Source organism: Echiichthys vipera (assembly GCF_963691815.1).
Source record: "Echiichthys vipera genome assembly, chromosome: 11".
In the NCBI taxonomy this organism is placed as follows: Eukaryota; Metazoa; Chordata; class Actinopteri; order Perciformes; family Trachinidae; genus Echiichthys; species Echiichthys vipera.
This window is the reverse complement of record NC_139836.1, coordinates 26,201,346-26,217,155: the sequence shown is the minus strand read 5'-3', so window position 1 is coordinate 26,217,155 and position 15,810 is coordinate 26,201,346. Positions and strand designations below refer to the sequence as shown.

Sequence of the window (15,810 nt, the reverse complement as noted above, 5' to 3'; positions counted from 1 at the left end):
CCGCTTCAAGTTATTTTCTATTGCTTACACTTTCTTTCCCGCTATCCCCGCCGCTCCTTGTTCCCGGCTTCCTTCCTGTGTTGGAGTACGAGTCGACTTATTGCGGCTTCCATACATACATTTTGAAGATTCATTCTGTGGTCCAATGTATGGGTCCTGCTTTGCTTAATCCAACTTTTCTTCATGTTAAGCTTCATGCCTTCCCTCCTTTGTTTTCCCTTCCCCGCTCTTTGTCTCATTTATATGTATATGCATTGAGCGCCTACAGCGATGCTTCACTAGCGTGCCTCTGTGAATCAAAGGCCTCGCCAAGCTGCCAAAACTCCCCACTATCGCGTCTTTTCTCTGAATGCTTCCTGCCCAACAAACCAGCAAACTACTGCAGCAATACTAATGCTGCACACCCTGCAAAACATATCTTCTCTTTTTATCTTTTACTTACAGTATGTAAAACATGAAAAGAGGATATGTTGCACCTAACAAGGATGTACTGTACATCTCCATGAATATATATTTTGTGGGTGTATTGTTTGTCAGTTTAAGTGTGTATGTGGTTGTGTGTGAGTGTTGCATGTTCTACCTACCAAGGTAACCATGTAGAAAACTCAGCTATGAAAGCTTCTTGAAAAACAAGTAATGTAAAATAAAACTTGTGTACCTAATGTCCAGTGAACAGTTGAAATAAAGCATTTACACGTTAAAGTATACACGCTCCTGTGCACAGATATCAGTGTTGTGTATGTATTTGGAGCACAGACTGTATATAAAGACGAACGGCTTGACAGCTCAAAAACAGTGGAGCCAAAACATCCGTATCACCCCCTGGTGGCTGGTTGCAGTACGGGTTATAAGTCTGGCCCCATTCCATGTTAGGGCGCACTCACACTGTCCATCCATACCGTACCCAAGCACGTTTCACGGCTAAAGTCTAGTTCATTTGACCAGTGTGAGTGCAACCGTCTAGGAGCGGTACGCTTGCCGTCCACGGCCCGTTTGGGAGAGGTTCAACTTTTGTAAAGCACGTTTGCACATGTACGAGCACGAGCGTGCGCACGTGTACGAGCGTGCGCACGTGTACGAGCGCGAGCACGATGCCTGTTGGGACATAGAGAAAAGAAGGAGGGACCATGCGCGGACATTTAAAACAATGGCGGAGAAAGGTTCACGTTGGTGTGATGTGGAGGTTGAGTGTTTACTGCAGATTTGGTCGGATGAAAATATTCAACAACAGTCGACAAGACGCACAAAAGTATCCTAAAGCACGGGGCACGGTATGGATGGACAGTGTGAGTGCGTCCTTAGAGGATGGTACATCAGTCAAACTAAAAACTCAAAGTACACCTAAAATATATTTTTCCCAAAGATGGTTTCTTTCATTCGAAGCTAATTCTGATCATGCTGATGTTTGGCAAATACGGTTGATTTACATTGCAGAGAAATCTAAAATTAGTAAACCTTTTTTATTTCTGTTCTAATTTTCAGCCGTAACTGTTAAACACGCTTGACAGAACTATGTGACGTTTCTGTCGTGCTTATTTAATGTACTGTGTTGTTTTGCTAGCGTCTTTGATCAAATTTAATCGGCAACATCTCACCTCCGGTCGGATGAACTGCTAGTTTTGGGTGGCGTCATATTCTTTAGTCTGTGGCCCAACAGGTAAATTAGGGGAACGAGAGGAGAGTTCATCCAGTTGTTCCTCGCCCCGTTTTCTTTCGTTTTTCTAAACAAACATCGTGACTGTATTTGGTTGCAAAATTACAAGATGGCGGTGCTCGCGTTCAGGATATTTTGGCTTCATTTTTGTACAGCTAGTTAGTTTAACGAAAGCAATAACACTGCGAACATAATCCAAGGTCAACTCTCATTGTGTACGTATAAACAGTAAATGTGATATCAAATGGTGTGTGTTTGTGCGTGCGTGTGTGTGTGTGTGTGTGTGTATTCTCGAAGGTTATTTTGCCTTGTTCACTGCTATTCTTCCTTCCTCCCTTCCTGTATGGCCCTGTCGTTTACAGAGATAGTAAACCAGTTGAATGCCCTCAGCTGCTTACATGGGGATGATGATGATGATGATGATGGTGTCCTTAAGCGAGCACGCAAAGCAACCGCTAAGCCTGCCGCTTCCTCCCAAGGTCTTTTTTCACCTTTCTCTCATCCTGTGTTCCTGACTCCTCTTTCATCATTGTGTCACCTCTACACCACCATTCATTACCACAGTTTCTCTCCATACATTTCTTTTTCTTAATCCTTCCCTTTCCAGCTTTCCTCTCTTTTTGTTTCTCTCTCTCTCTCTCTCTTTGACTCAAACACCCCCGTCCCCCAATCCTCCTTGTCATTGGTATTGTGATCGTGTTGTGGTAATGTGGTTTTACAAGTGATCTTGGTCCATGTGGTGATGTGCTGTACGAGGTGTTGTGAACACATCTGTTGGTGGTTATCCTTTTGGTTCCTATTCTTTGTTTTTGGACCGTGTTGCCTTGCCTGTTCTTTTACTGCAATTGGTAGTGAACCAGACCAGGTAAACGTTATCCAAACAAACCGTTCTTAACACCAAAAAACAACAACCTCTTTCAAGGAAGATGTTTTCAATTGAACTGTGTATTGGATCTGTGGTATTCTCAAGCTGGTGAGACGCTTCAGAGCAGTAAAGCAGTCGTACTCTTTTCCCACTAAATTAGGTGGTTACTTCCTTTTTTATATCTGTTACTTATTCTAATTTGGGACAATTTCCAAGTGCTGGTTGGGCGAAGATGGATGAGTTTTGTGGCTGAGATGACAGAGAGTAGCAGAAGATACCGACGTAGGCAACTCATGGCCAAAAAATAGCGTCCGTGTCATGTTTCCGTCACTTCTGACCGGAGCTGGAGTATGTGTCCCGGGAATTACAACCTTTCCCATCAAAGACCAAAGTGTTAGTGGGTGTTAGTGGGGTTTTTGGCCAGTGTGAAAAGAGCTTTAGATGCAGTTGGGTCAGTGGAACGTCTCAATTAGTCCAGACTAAACAAGAGTAAAAGTTTTCCTTCTCGCCACAAAGTCTAAACTGCGTGGTTTTGCTGGCTAGCTCCTCATCAGTAGTTCAGGGTTAACTGTTCAGTAGGAGAGTAATTATTTATTTTAAATTAGCCTGCACACTGGGGGTTTTCTGTAATACATGACCAACGCAAAACTTCTTTAAGCAGCCTCACATTTTCACACACAAGTTTTCCACTTGTCCTGTGACTTGAAAACACAAGTGACCTTATGCTGTTGTTGTTTTTTAAATTCTCAAGTTACTTCCTCAGCAGTCACAAACCCTGCTGCGACAGCATGCAGATGCAAAGACACACTCATGCACATGTGCACTTTCCATGGCCTTAAATGGGTCCTGAATGTTGTCAGCAAGAGGCAAGAAAAACGTGCTGCACCTCTTATCAGAGTCCACCACTTCACACAGCCACCCTACATATAGACCGAGGGACACACTCGCATTCACACAGCACTTTTTCCAGTTTCTTAGCGCTCAGCAGCACTTCTTGGCATCTGCCTCACACACATTTACACTCTCTTTCAAACTGACCCGCACCCTGGCAGCATGCGATTGAGCTACAGTGAGGATGATGAAGATAAAGTGGACAATTCTCCGCCTCTCCAACCAGGATCTCCATAGCAACTCTCTACTGCCTTCGCTGTCCCCCACAGTCCATACCACACAAATTCTCCCAGACTGCCACTGCTGTACATGCATTGAAGTGGTCCTGAGTGGCGGAGGAGCACAGAAGTTTAGACTGAATGGTCTTTATGCCCATGGTTCACTCCAAAGTGCAGATATTGGTATATTTGGGTTTGTGAATGTTTGTATTTCATTTCATTTTGGGATTTTGTTCTGTAGCTGTTGTTTTTTGACTCTGTTGTTCGTGTGTGTGACTTCATGTTTGACTCTGTGGCAACAGAGCTCATCAACAAGCTGAACTTCCTGGAAGACGAGGATCCAGAAGCGTCTCCTGCCATGGGCTCAAACCCCTTCGATGAGCCCGATGACGACCTTCATCCGAACCACCTGAACCCGTTTGATGATCCCGACGAGGAAGGTACGGTCGACTTTGTCAGGAGGTGACAAAAACCTAATCAGTCTGATTTTGATCATGGTGGATGGATGTTTGGTGTCAGGCTTTGATCTTAAGGTGAAGTTACCACAATAAAAGTGTTTATTTTGGGTCATGTCAGAGGAATGACAGGTGGAGGTTTTGGATGTGCACATACCTTGAACATGGGAAGTCATGTGTAACTGTAGCAGGTAGGCTTCAGTGCTTTCCGTCAGACAGCTAAACCAATATTTTTGTCTGACCATCTGTGTAGCCAGGTGTATTAGTATGGATTATTTGTTTTTGAGTGGCTCCCACACACATAAAGCTCCCACTTTGATGCCTGTTTGCTTGTTTAATCTGAACCTTATTGTCATTGATCTAGGCTTTCTTGAATTCATGTAAATCCTAATCGTATTACCAGTATTGAAACTTAACATAGATTACTGGTTTCATTTGGTTTGGGGGGATGGTATGGTTCCTATTTTTTGTTCAGTAGCAGCTGTGTGTAGGTATGCATGTGTGTCAGTTCCTGTGGATCTCTGCACACAAAAAGCATTTTTAAATTGTTGCATTTAGCAAAGTTATACTAGTTTTTTTGGGCCAACTATAATACAACTAAACTATTAAAACTCTGACTCCAACAGATAACCGTATCTTAGTCTTAATTGTCTTCCAAGTGGATTAACGTGCAATAAATATGGATAAACGAACATGAGTTAAGGAAATGGATGGAGGGATCTGAAGGGAAGCAAATGCTACTGACATTAGCATAATACATCCACAGGTTATGTGTCGCTCATATATTTCTTTATAAGGTATCTAAAAAGGCACCAAGGTCCATGATTCATTTCAATTAAATTTTATTTATAGTGCCAAATCTAACAAAAGTTATCTCAGGACACTTCACAGAGTAGGCAAAGACCCAACAATTCCCCCGTAGAGTACGGTGGCAACGAAAACCTTCCCATAATTCTTAGCTAGTTACCAAGACTACTGTCTCTTTTATTTTGACCCCCCTCTGCTGTCCAACTCTCTAACCCAGTGGGGTGACAAGCTACTTTAGTTCCTGTCAAATAAAGAAGAGACTGTTTTACAAGTCCTGTATGGTATGTGTTGTATATGCAGTCAGTGCCCTCTACTCTCTGAAAACAGAGCCCCCTGCCCAGCCGGTCTTAAGGCAGCGGGTCGATGATTCCTTCTATGACCACGACGCCTCGAATCCATTCGATGAGCCGGACGAGCCTGAGACAGAAACATCCCCGGGGAACCCCTTCGACGAGCCCGACCAGGACGTGGACCTCCAGCCAGACCCAGAACCCCCCAAGCCCAGGCAGAGGAAGGGAGTGCGCCCTGTCGACATGAGCAAGTACTTGTACGCTGACGTCGCTCACAACGAGGAGGAGGAGCTTGACGAGTAAGACTTTGTTGCTGTTATGTTGCATCAGCTGACTCGGGGATCGGTGAAATATATGAACCCTGACATGGCAAATATCATGACAGATGACACTTAAAGGGGTATTTCAGCTTTTTTGGAGTGGGGTTGGTGAGGTTCTTGGCGATAGTCAGTGTATTAACTCCTGTAGGTGACAGTCAACCTAAAACCAGTCTGAAGGAATACACAAGAGTACTGACACAGAAGCTAAGCAATGTACCAATTATATTTTAGTGTACGCTATGTTTAGAATATTTTTGCCATCAGACAGCCGGAAGTTTCTCCTCTCTTTCATTCAGCCCGTCTCTTCGTTAGAGGCCGACATGAAGGGATCCTCTCGTCTCCACAGCATTTTTCATTGCTGTCATAATCATTCATTTTTATTTACTTGTATTTCTTTATTCCATAAACCTTGGAAAGTCTAAATGTCTAAATAGTCTTAAAGTCTAAAATCGTAGTTGGGCTGTTTGTTGGCAAAGGTAGCGCTCTGAAAATATCCCAAATATAGCGCACACTTCAACTGTTTTTATTTTGAAGTGTGGCTTCTTTACGCACCTAAAACAGCAGCTTCCATGTATTTACTCCTGCCTGCTTCTCCAAACTGACGGCGTGCGAACCCCATTTCAAAAAAGGAAAGAACGTACACCTCGCATCCACTTTGATTTGCATTAGTCACACTTTCACTTGCATCGGCACAATATAAAGAGTCCTGAAGCCCCTTTCTGTAGGTTTACGGTGCGGTTAACCTCTTGTGTATGTCAGAGGAGAGAAGCTTATGTTATATTGTTTGCTAGAGGGATTTGGATAAACACTTTCCTAAACTGTTGAGTTTACCCTACTGACAAGGTTCCCATGACTGTGAGGAGCTCATAGTGGAGGCAGTCTGGGAGGATCCGGGCCGCACAGCTTGGTTACTGTTGGCAGGCAAAGTCGTGCAGGACCCCTCCTTATAAAGGGGTACTTGTAGCCCCCCCGTCAGGGCAGAGTGACGAGGCAGCTCTTTCAACGGGAACAAGGGCCCTGTTGTTTCACTGCATTCTTTCACCTTGTCTCCCTCCATTCCCTCCTCCCCTCTCCCCCCTATCAACATGTTGCCCCATACTTTCCCTCCTTGCCATCCTCTATAACTTCCTCCCCAGACTCTGCTCATTTGTATTTCACCTCTTTCATCCTGCTTGCCTTCCTTCTCCCATCTTTTCTTTTCAATCTTAACATCAGTTAAGCTCAGCTACAAATACCCAGTTACAACATTTTACGTCTGTAGTTTGACGTAATAGTGCATTAATAGATGACATATAGCAGCTATAATACTTTATGTGTCTACCATCCAAAAAACAGAATCGCAATGACAACAGAGCTGGACAGATCTTTTTGCTGCCCAGTTGGCAAGTTTGGCTTAAAAGTAAGAGAAATCACGCAGTGAAAGAGGGGACATCTGTTACCACCTCTGCACGTCTGCATGATAACATTTAATCAGTGACTAAGAGCTGGAACAAAATGTATTTGACAGCACTCTGCACAGACGACCCCTGAAGACAAGTGGCCGTGCCTAAATTGTAAACGTAAACTTGTAGGTTTTGGCCGTTGAGTGAAGCTGTCACGGCCATACGCTTTAGTCCTCTCGGCTGTCTAAAGACAGACAGGTTATTGACTGGCGTGTTTCTTTTGCTGCGTCGCTTACACCAGGAGCGGTGCTGTGCAGAATAGAAAGTTCAAGAGGGCAGCGCCGTGTTGTGACTGGAGCCCTTTCACATGTCTTTTAGCCAGCGCTGGTCTGTTAAAAACGGCTCTAGGCCTGCCTGCTTTTCTTTTCTTCACTTCCCTTCTTTTTTGCCCCTCTCCGTATTGCTCTGCAGTCGGATAGACACTGAGTAGCTCCAACCTTCTCTTTCAGACATACCTAGTCAATCAGCCTTTTTCTTTCTCACTCTCGCTCTCACCCCCACCCTCCGCATCCAATTCTCTTGTTTGTTTAGGATTGCATGTTGCATGTTGAGTGAGTGTCTTAAGGCCATGCCCCTGCTTTCAGTGCCACAAGCATGCCCGTATATTGATAACACTTTGGTATGTGTGTGTGTTTCAGCGCTTACTTGCCTGTGTGTGTGCATGTGTGCGTGTGTGTTCGTGCTCCTGTCTATCTGTCATTAGTCCACCTTGGGCAGTAAGGATATGAGGTCACGCAGACCTGACCCCAGTGCACCTGCATCTTCTATTACCTTACCACTTGGGTGTGTTGTTCATTGTATTGCACCAAACTCTCATTTCCACCTAGCAAATGACTTCTGTTTAACCAAACAATGGGCAGTTGGAGCCAAATATGGGTTTAAAGTGCTGGTAATTATCATTACGCAGTCATTTCACCAAATAGGGATTCATAATGTTACTTGTGTAAATCTGTATCCGACAGTTTTGTGCAGTCTTAACAGTAATTGTGACTACAAACACTGTTGATCTTTAAGGCAAAAGGTCATATAAAGCTTAATAATTTAATAATGGAGGCTGTGTAGGATCCATGCCCGTAACACGACAGCTGTTTGTCACGTCTTGCTCTCATCGGTCACCTCCCCTTTCCCTACTCTCTCAGATCCAACCCGTTCTACGAGCCAAGGACATCCAGCCCTGTCGGCGGCCCCTCACTGGACGTGGGCAGCAATCAGAAGAGGAGGGCTCCCCCGCCCCCGAGTTCCAGCCCTGGCGTCGCCCCCAGTCCGCTAGCTCCTAAACCCGGCTCCGGCCCAGACGGGGAGAGAGCCCAGTCGGTCGGGCCAAGCGCAGTCGCAGCAGTGAGGGGGAGAGAGCTGGCCTCCTCTTCCCCAAAGGTAAACAACTTGATCTACGCCCACGACAGACACATGTCACGACAAACAGAAAATAGGCTTTTAGCGAATACAGTGTGTTGCAGCCTGGTACTTAATGCATAGTGGGTTTGGATGTTTTAACTAGTTTTCCAAGAACAATGTTGAGGTTGAGGCTGTTGTTTTGGGGCGACCAGTAGCTCACCGGGTAGATTGTGCGCCCCATGTAGGCTGAGTCCTTGGCATCGGCCTTGGTTCGAAATCCTCCCCCCGCCCCCTCTCTTTCTTTTTCTGTCATTTTTCAGCTCTTCTGTTTAATAAAGTTTATATAAATTCCTAAAAATAATCTTTAATAACACAAGGCAAATATGAACTGTTGCCTAAACACAAGCAGCTGTACAAGAACATATTATTAACTTAATTGTGATTTATATCACACCTCGGTACCAACAAAAGGTGCGGTTAGCAGCCCTAAATACAGGAGTCCTTTTCTGCAGTTATAGTTGAATAAGGGTCAGAGTTCAATGCCTTAAATGAATTGAAAGGTCACATCAGAAATAATGTGATATATCTCTCAGCTTCTCTGAGAGAGATTCTCCAAAACCCACAGTAATCTGAACTCTGCTTCTTCGTGAACTCCCCATCACGTAGACATACGAAGGAGGAGTTTATTTGAAGTCTGATTTCACTAACCCTCAGGAATAGGGATGTCCGATAATATCGGCCCACCGATATTATCGGCCGATATTGAGTTAAAAATGTAATATCGGGAATTATCGGTATCGGGTTTTTACAACCGATGTTAGTTCTGTAGGCTTCAGCATTTCCGAGTGTACCTGAATGCAACACGGGCCGTAGGCTTCAGCATTTCCGAGTGTACCTGAATGCAACACGGGCCGTTTACAGGCGCGTGCTTGATGACGTATAACAACAACAACACGCTAGACTCGTAGGTTGCTAACCGTGGCTAACAAGCTTCAGCTCTCCCGGTGCATGAGATGTCCGTGGTTTGGAAGTATTTCCAAGTGTCACCTCCTAACAGTAAATGTGCGCTTTGCAATGACTGCAAGGCGTCGGTAATGAGAGGAGGAAACAAGGCGTCTTCCTTTACTACATCACATTTGATCACCCACCTCAAGAAGAATCATGCGGAGTTAAACGCTACATCTGTGCAGCAAAGTGATGAAAAGAAGCAACAGCCGACACCGAGAAACAGACTTTTGCTATCGTTCAGGATGCCGGATTCACCAAACGCGTGGAGTTTCTCGAGCCCCGTTATGTCTGTATAACGCCCAGTCACAAGTATTTCTCAGACCAGTGTTTACCCGAACTGTACAGCGTTGTTTACCGTCACGTCGAGAAGCTAATTTCTGGTGCTGTATCCGTTAGATCCAATGCAGGTTAGCATGTTGAGCTTAACTGCTAATTTATTGATTGTATTATTTGTCAAGTTCCGGCTCAGTCGTTACTCAGTCTGGAAAAAGAAAACTAAGTTTGTTTACTACTCTGGACTGAAGCTATGCATCTTCCTTGTTGTGATGTTGTCTGTAGTGTGTTTGAGGCTAAATATTCTCTCTAAAAACACAAACAATTAAATGAATGGCACTTTTTTCATTAACTTATTTTGTACAGACTGTGTTTACATTTGAAAAGCCGTGTTGCATTTATGTATGCATCAAGTGGGGCATCACATAAAATTAGGCATAATGTGTTAATTCCATAATAGGTGATATGTGATGAATTTTGGTGTAAAAAGGCTGCATATATCGGTATCAGGTGATATCGGTATCGGGTGATATCGGTATCGGAAATTAAGGGTTGGACAATATCGGAATATCGGATATCGGCAGAAAAGCCAATATCGAGCATCCCTACTCAGGAATGTTTGTGTGACGTGGCCAAAGTTTCAATTAGTTTATGAAATACAAAAGATGTAAAATCTTATTTAGTTAATAACACTAAATAAGTTCATCTTTAACATAAACGAAACCCTAAAATCCCAGAACTCCACAGCTTTTGGCAAGTCTGCTTACTATTCTTCATTTTGTGTGTGTGTGTGTGTGGGTGTGTGTGTGTGTGTGTGTGTGGTTCTTACATTAGCTTTTTTTCCGCCTGCACAATCCCATCTTCTGCCCCATTCTTTATGCTCATGAAACTCACCAGCTCCTCATTTGAATATAGGTATTTGTTTATTGGGGTGTTTTCGTATGTTTATTTATTTATTTAAATTAGGTAAATCATGGCTGGGTCTAATTAAATGGCTGATGGTCACACACACTCACGGCAGGAGTCAGACCACTGGTGGGGAATGATTGGCTGGGGGAGTGGGGACGGGTGGGGGTTAAAATGAGTGTGTGTGTGTGTGTGTGTGTGTGTGTGTGTGTGTGTGTGTGTGTGTGTGTGTGTGTGTGTGTGTGTGTGTGTGTGTGTGTGTGTGTGTGTGTGTGTGTGTGTGTGTGTGTGTGTGTGTGTGTGTGTGTGTGTGTGTGTGTGTGTGTGTGTGTGTGTGTGTGTGTGTGTGTGTGTGTAGGGGCTCAATGAGCCTATGTGGGGCTTAAACACAGGGGGCTTAACTACAGCAGAGCGATCGCAAGGGGGTGCTGACCCCCTGTGCACACACACACACAAACACACACACACACACACACGCAAACACACTCTTTACAGTTACTTATACACACAGGGAGACACACACGTCCCTCCTCCCCATGCGGCGGGCTAGCTGACTGTTTTAGTGTAGCTGGGCGGTGATGCTGGCCGTCCATGTAATTATGGCACAGTGCCTTTATCACCCAGCTGCAGTTGCCTGTGACCGTGGGTGAGGGGGCCTAAACCACTTTAATTACCCAAAGCCAGTGGCCTGTGGTGGGCCACACTTCGCCAAGAGATGCCCCTGCCTCTGGAGCTTGGGGTGGAGGTAGGGATGGAGGGAGGGAGGGAGGGAGGGAGGCAAAGAATGAATAGTGGGTGAGGATTGAAGAGGGGGGGGTGCAGTGAAGGAGAATAGGTGGAAGATAGTGAAGGGTAAAGGAGAGGAGAACAGTGGGGGGAAGAGAAGAAAAAGATAGCCAGGGAATAGTAGAAGAAGAGATAGGATGTTCACTGTAAACAAGGAGAGGCCTACAGGGTTTGTTGACATATACAGTGTGTAAATGGGTTTCTCTTTCTTATTCACACTATGACACACACACACACACACACACACACACACACACACACACACACACACACACACACACACACACACACACACGCACTCACACACTGAGACACACACACACACACACACACACACACACACACACACACACACACTCACCTCAGCCATGTGTAGGCTGTGAGATGACCTTTCAATGTATGAAGTCAGAGAGGATTAAGAGGAGACATTCCCACTATGAGAGGCCAAGACGAAACCCAACACATCATCACGCTACGAACGTGTACGGAGTATAGATGTGTGCCTGTGCTCGCATGCATGTATGTATCTCTTCTTATAGTTCCTAGCACGCCTAAGGCTCAGTTCAGTTAGTATGTACTGGGGCAGTTATGACCTTCCCCCAAAACACCGCTAACCTCTACCTCTCTCATATTGGAGGTTTCCAGGTGTGTATTCTCCATTTATATTTATTTCTACCAACTATTCATGTTGGCAATCGGTATGTAGGACCAAGATAAACACACACACATGCGAACAACTAGGTCTAATCTCCGAATGTGAATAGAAATTGATATATTGAAAGCAGCCGCACTCCGTTGTACATTTACAACCTGCCCTGAAGGCGATGAAATGTCTCATACGTGTGTTTTCTTAAATGAAATCTCGTCTTTGCTAACCTAGAAGAGATTAGCATGTCTTCAATCCAATTTGCATTTTACATATTTATTCAGTGCAAAGGTAACATAAGCCTAAACTGCCTGATCGCCATAGTTACGCCCGACAAATGGCTAAGAGTCTTAAGGGTTGAATAATATTCCTGTGATCATGGACTGATATTTAAAAGATAAGAATGGAAAGGAAAAATAGATGAGGCAGGAAAGATGCATCTTTATTTCAAAGGAATAATAGACCAAGGTAGAGCAGTGTGTGTGACATTATAATATTATAATACCTTAGTATTATGCACTAAATCAGAATAGCGTCATATTTTGGCTTCGCTAAACTCTCTTGTCCTTGTCATGTATGAATTAATTCGGGGTTTAGCATTAAACTTTGTCTTGTAGGTATAGTTTTATCCTCCTTGTCATTGCATTAAAACCACCCACTTCAACGCCAGCCTGTGAAAAATCGGGACATCTACAGGACATATGGCGTGCACCCACTTACTCTATACACAGGTATTACACATATGGATTTGATTTACATTAAGCTCTTACAAGAGCTCAAAGCTTTGGATCCGTGCCCGTGGAACACGCGTTCAGCAGCAGGAAAAGACGGCAACACTGAACACCCCAAATGCATGAATTGAAACATGTGCGTTAACATATTGCTTGTTTTTCCATCTTGAGACAATCCAGGGGGGGCGATGCTTAGCAAATTTACCTTTTAGCATGCCGGGTCTGGAGATGTACATGTAGATGTACAACCTACAGCATCCGTACAGATATTGTAAAGCACATACAGTTAATGCAATCTCTGTCTGCAGCACTTGTGTACATGTTTCTTCCATGCAGGTTCTCAATTCAATTCAATTTTATTTACAGTGCCAAATCATAACCAAAGTTATCTCAGGACACTTTACAGAGTAGGTAGAGACCACACTCTACGACTTATTTATGATTTACATAGACCCAACAATTCCTCTGTAGAGTACGGTGGCGTTGAAAACCTTCACTATAACAGACAGGAACGTCAGACAGACCCAGCTCTGTGGAGGACGGACATCTGTCTTGACTGGTTGGGGAGAAAGAAGGGAGAGGGAGAGAAAAGACGGACAGATGGACAGAGAGAGACAAAGACAGACACAAAGACAGAGACAGACACACTTCCAATAACTATAATAATATCTATCTCCTCTTAGCGTCCATCCTGGGTGAAAGTCTGTCCCATACCTTGATGTTTTAGACAACAGTGTCTGGATTAAAGTCAAGTCAAGAGATCTTTATTTTCCCCGGAGGGCGATTTTCAGCACAGTCAGCAGCAAAAACAACTGTAAAATGCACAATAACTACACACACGATGACAGAGCGAATAATTAAAAGAGATGGAATACACAACGACATGAGTGACATGGGACAACAATTAACAATCTACAAAGTGCAACAGTGCCTCACTGGATAGAAACTGGATAATGAGGAGTTAAAGTGACCACAGTGCTATCAATTGTTAAATGAGGATTTTTGCATCCACACTACTGCGTTTTTGTTTAACATCACGTCCACACCGCTCCAGCATTTGGAGACACCGCTGAGCCCATCTTTATTTTGCAGGGTTAACTCCAGGGTTGCGTTTCACTTTGGACAGGCAGAGGCCGTGACCTTTGGAAACAATTTCCACCAGCAAATCACACACCTTTCTGTGATTTCATCCTTCGTGTGTGGCTGCTCCTCTCCCTCTGCCGTGGCTTCCTCAGGCGTTGATGTTCTACGTGTCCTACGCTTTAATATTTCTCCTGTTCGAAACCCTGTTTTAAAATGAAAACATAGTCGTGTGGCTGTAGTCTGAGAGTAAAGATAGTCGTCCTACACAATGCACACTCAAAATACTGGACTTCACAGTTGAGCAGTTAGCGGCTCGACCAAAGGACGTGAAGGTTAAATGGCTTCGTCTGCGTCACTCGGTGGTCAAGAGAAGGTAACTACTGCCACTCTCAGCTTTGAATGCAAAGTACGTTTGCTACTTTATAGTTGTTTTTTTTAGTATGGCGTCTCTCATGCCAGTATATCTGTCCACCGTCCTGTCTGGGAGATATAGATCCTCAAAGGCGTCAAGTTTGAGTTTAGCATCTGTGAAGGAGCCGGAAGGATGGAAACGTCTGTGGGATTAATGTAAATGAACAGAAGGAGTTCCTGTTGGGCGGGTTGTGAGCTCTGTCTGGTCTGATTCAGTCCATCTCTTTTCCCCGGGGCTGATTTCACCCCTCCCGGTAATTCAGTGATCCCCTGCTCCTCCTTCCTTCTCTCCGTCTCTATTCTGCTCTACACTTAGATGCTCTGATCTTTGGGTTTTTCATCAAGTTTCTTCTTCATGAATTATTTCCCTTATTTTCATATAAAGAAAAGTTGAAAGCTGGCATCTGTTTAAAGGGCAAAAGTTTGAACCAGAAAGTTCTATGTTATCTTAATATTTACTCAAAAGACAGTTGAAGTTGCTCGAAATACACGTAGATCCTAAAGTAGAGGTTACTACCAAACACCAAACTGTATTTTGGGTTTGTACCACTTAATTAAATCTGCATTTCTTTGGCTATTACTTTACTTTGTCCTTTGTTGAAATCCCTGAGAGAGAAAAACATAAACTAACACTGGGCTTTACCCACTTTCCCCTGTTTTTGCACGATCATTCTTTCCTAAGTGAAGCGACACTATAGGTGTGTTTTCTTTCTCCCCTTCAGTTGAAGGGCTTGTGTGATTACTTATGTTAATCAGAGGGTTCAAATTAAATAGAGTTGTGCAGGTTGTGAGAGCTCCTGTGCCGTGGGGGGAGGCAGAGGCCAGAGCTCTCCTTCCTCTCCCAGACTTTGTTTTCACAGCCCCTCCTTCAGTTCAGACTACGTCCAAATTGAAATTAGAATAAATTAACATTATTTAATTGAGTTCGCAGAAGGCTGCGATATTTCTTAATTAGCTTTCACCGGGGTTCGCGGCAGGAGAGGACCGCATCCGCGCAGTGAAGTGTTACTGAGGTTGACGTGACGACTGAGGGAGGTGTTTTCGGAGGACAGAGGGGAGCCCAAGAGACAAGGACAGTCATCTCTGGTCTTCACATCTTTGCCCGGTCCAAGGTCTCACGTCTTGTTATCATTATATCCGCTCCAAAGTTATTCTATCTTCTCTGATAACTTTGACTTACCTTTTAACAGAGTCTTAGATGTAGGACATAAAGAAAAGGAAAAAAATCTTACAGCATAATGTCTTTAAACACATCTTTATAACTAACTTATATAGGCTGTACACTCACTGGTCACTTCATTGGGTGCTTAATGAAGTGTCAGTGTGGTCTTCTGCTGCTGTTCCCTCTCTGTAGAAAGTAGGTGGTGTTGTGTGTTCACAGATGCTCTCCTGCATTCCTCTGTTAGAACCAGTGGATATTTGAGTTACTGTTGTCTTTCTATCAGCTCCAGTCTAGCCATTCTCCTCTGACCTCTGGCATAGGCCTGCACGATTAATCGTTATAAAATCGCGATCTCGATTCACTCCTGTGCACGATTTCATTTTGAAATGACTTCGATTATTTTACGAGCCGGCTACATCACAAACTCGTTCTGATATGAGCGCTCCAAAGTGCTGCAGGTTAACGTCAGCCTCAAAGCTCAGGCAGAGCGCTGCGCCTTTAAGTCAGGTGTTTCACTCATGTGGCCG

General features: G+C 44.1%; 1 protein-coding gene across 1 annotated transcript in view; it reads left to right on the top strand.

Moving 5' to 3' along the window:
* Positions 1-15,810, top strand: part of ehbp1 (EH domain binding protein 1) — a 173,861-nt gene that overhangs the window by 57,077 nt on the left and 100,974 nt on the right. The window contains 3 exon segments of the mRNA XM_083923469.1: positions 3,931-4,068; positions 5,218-5,479; positions 8,082-8,316. Of these exon segments, the coding sequence (XP_083779595.1) occupies positions 3,931-4,068; positions 5,218-5,479; positions 8,082-8,316 (635 nt within the window).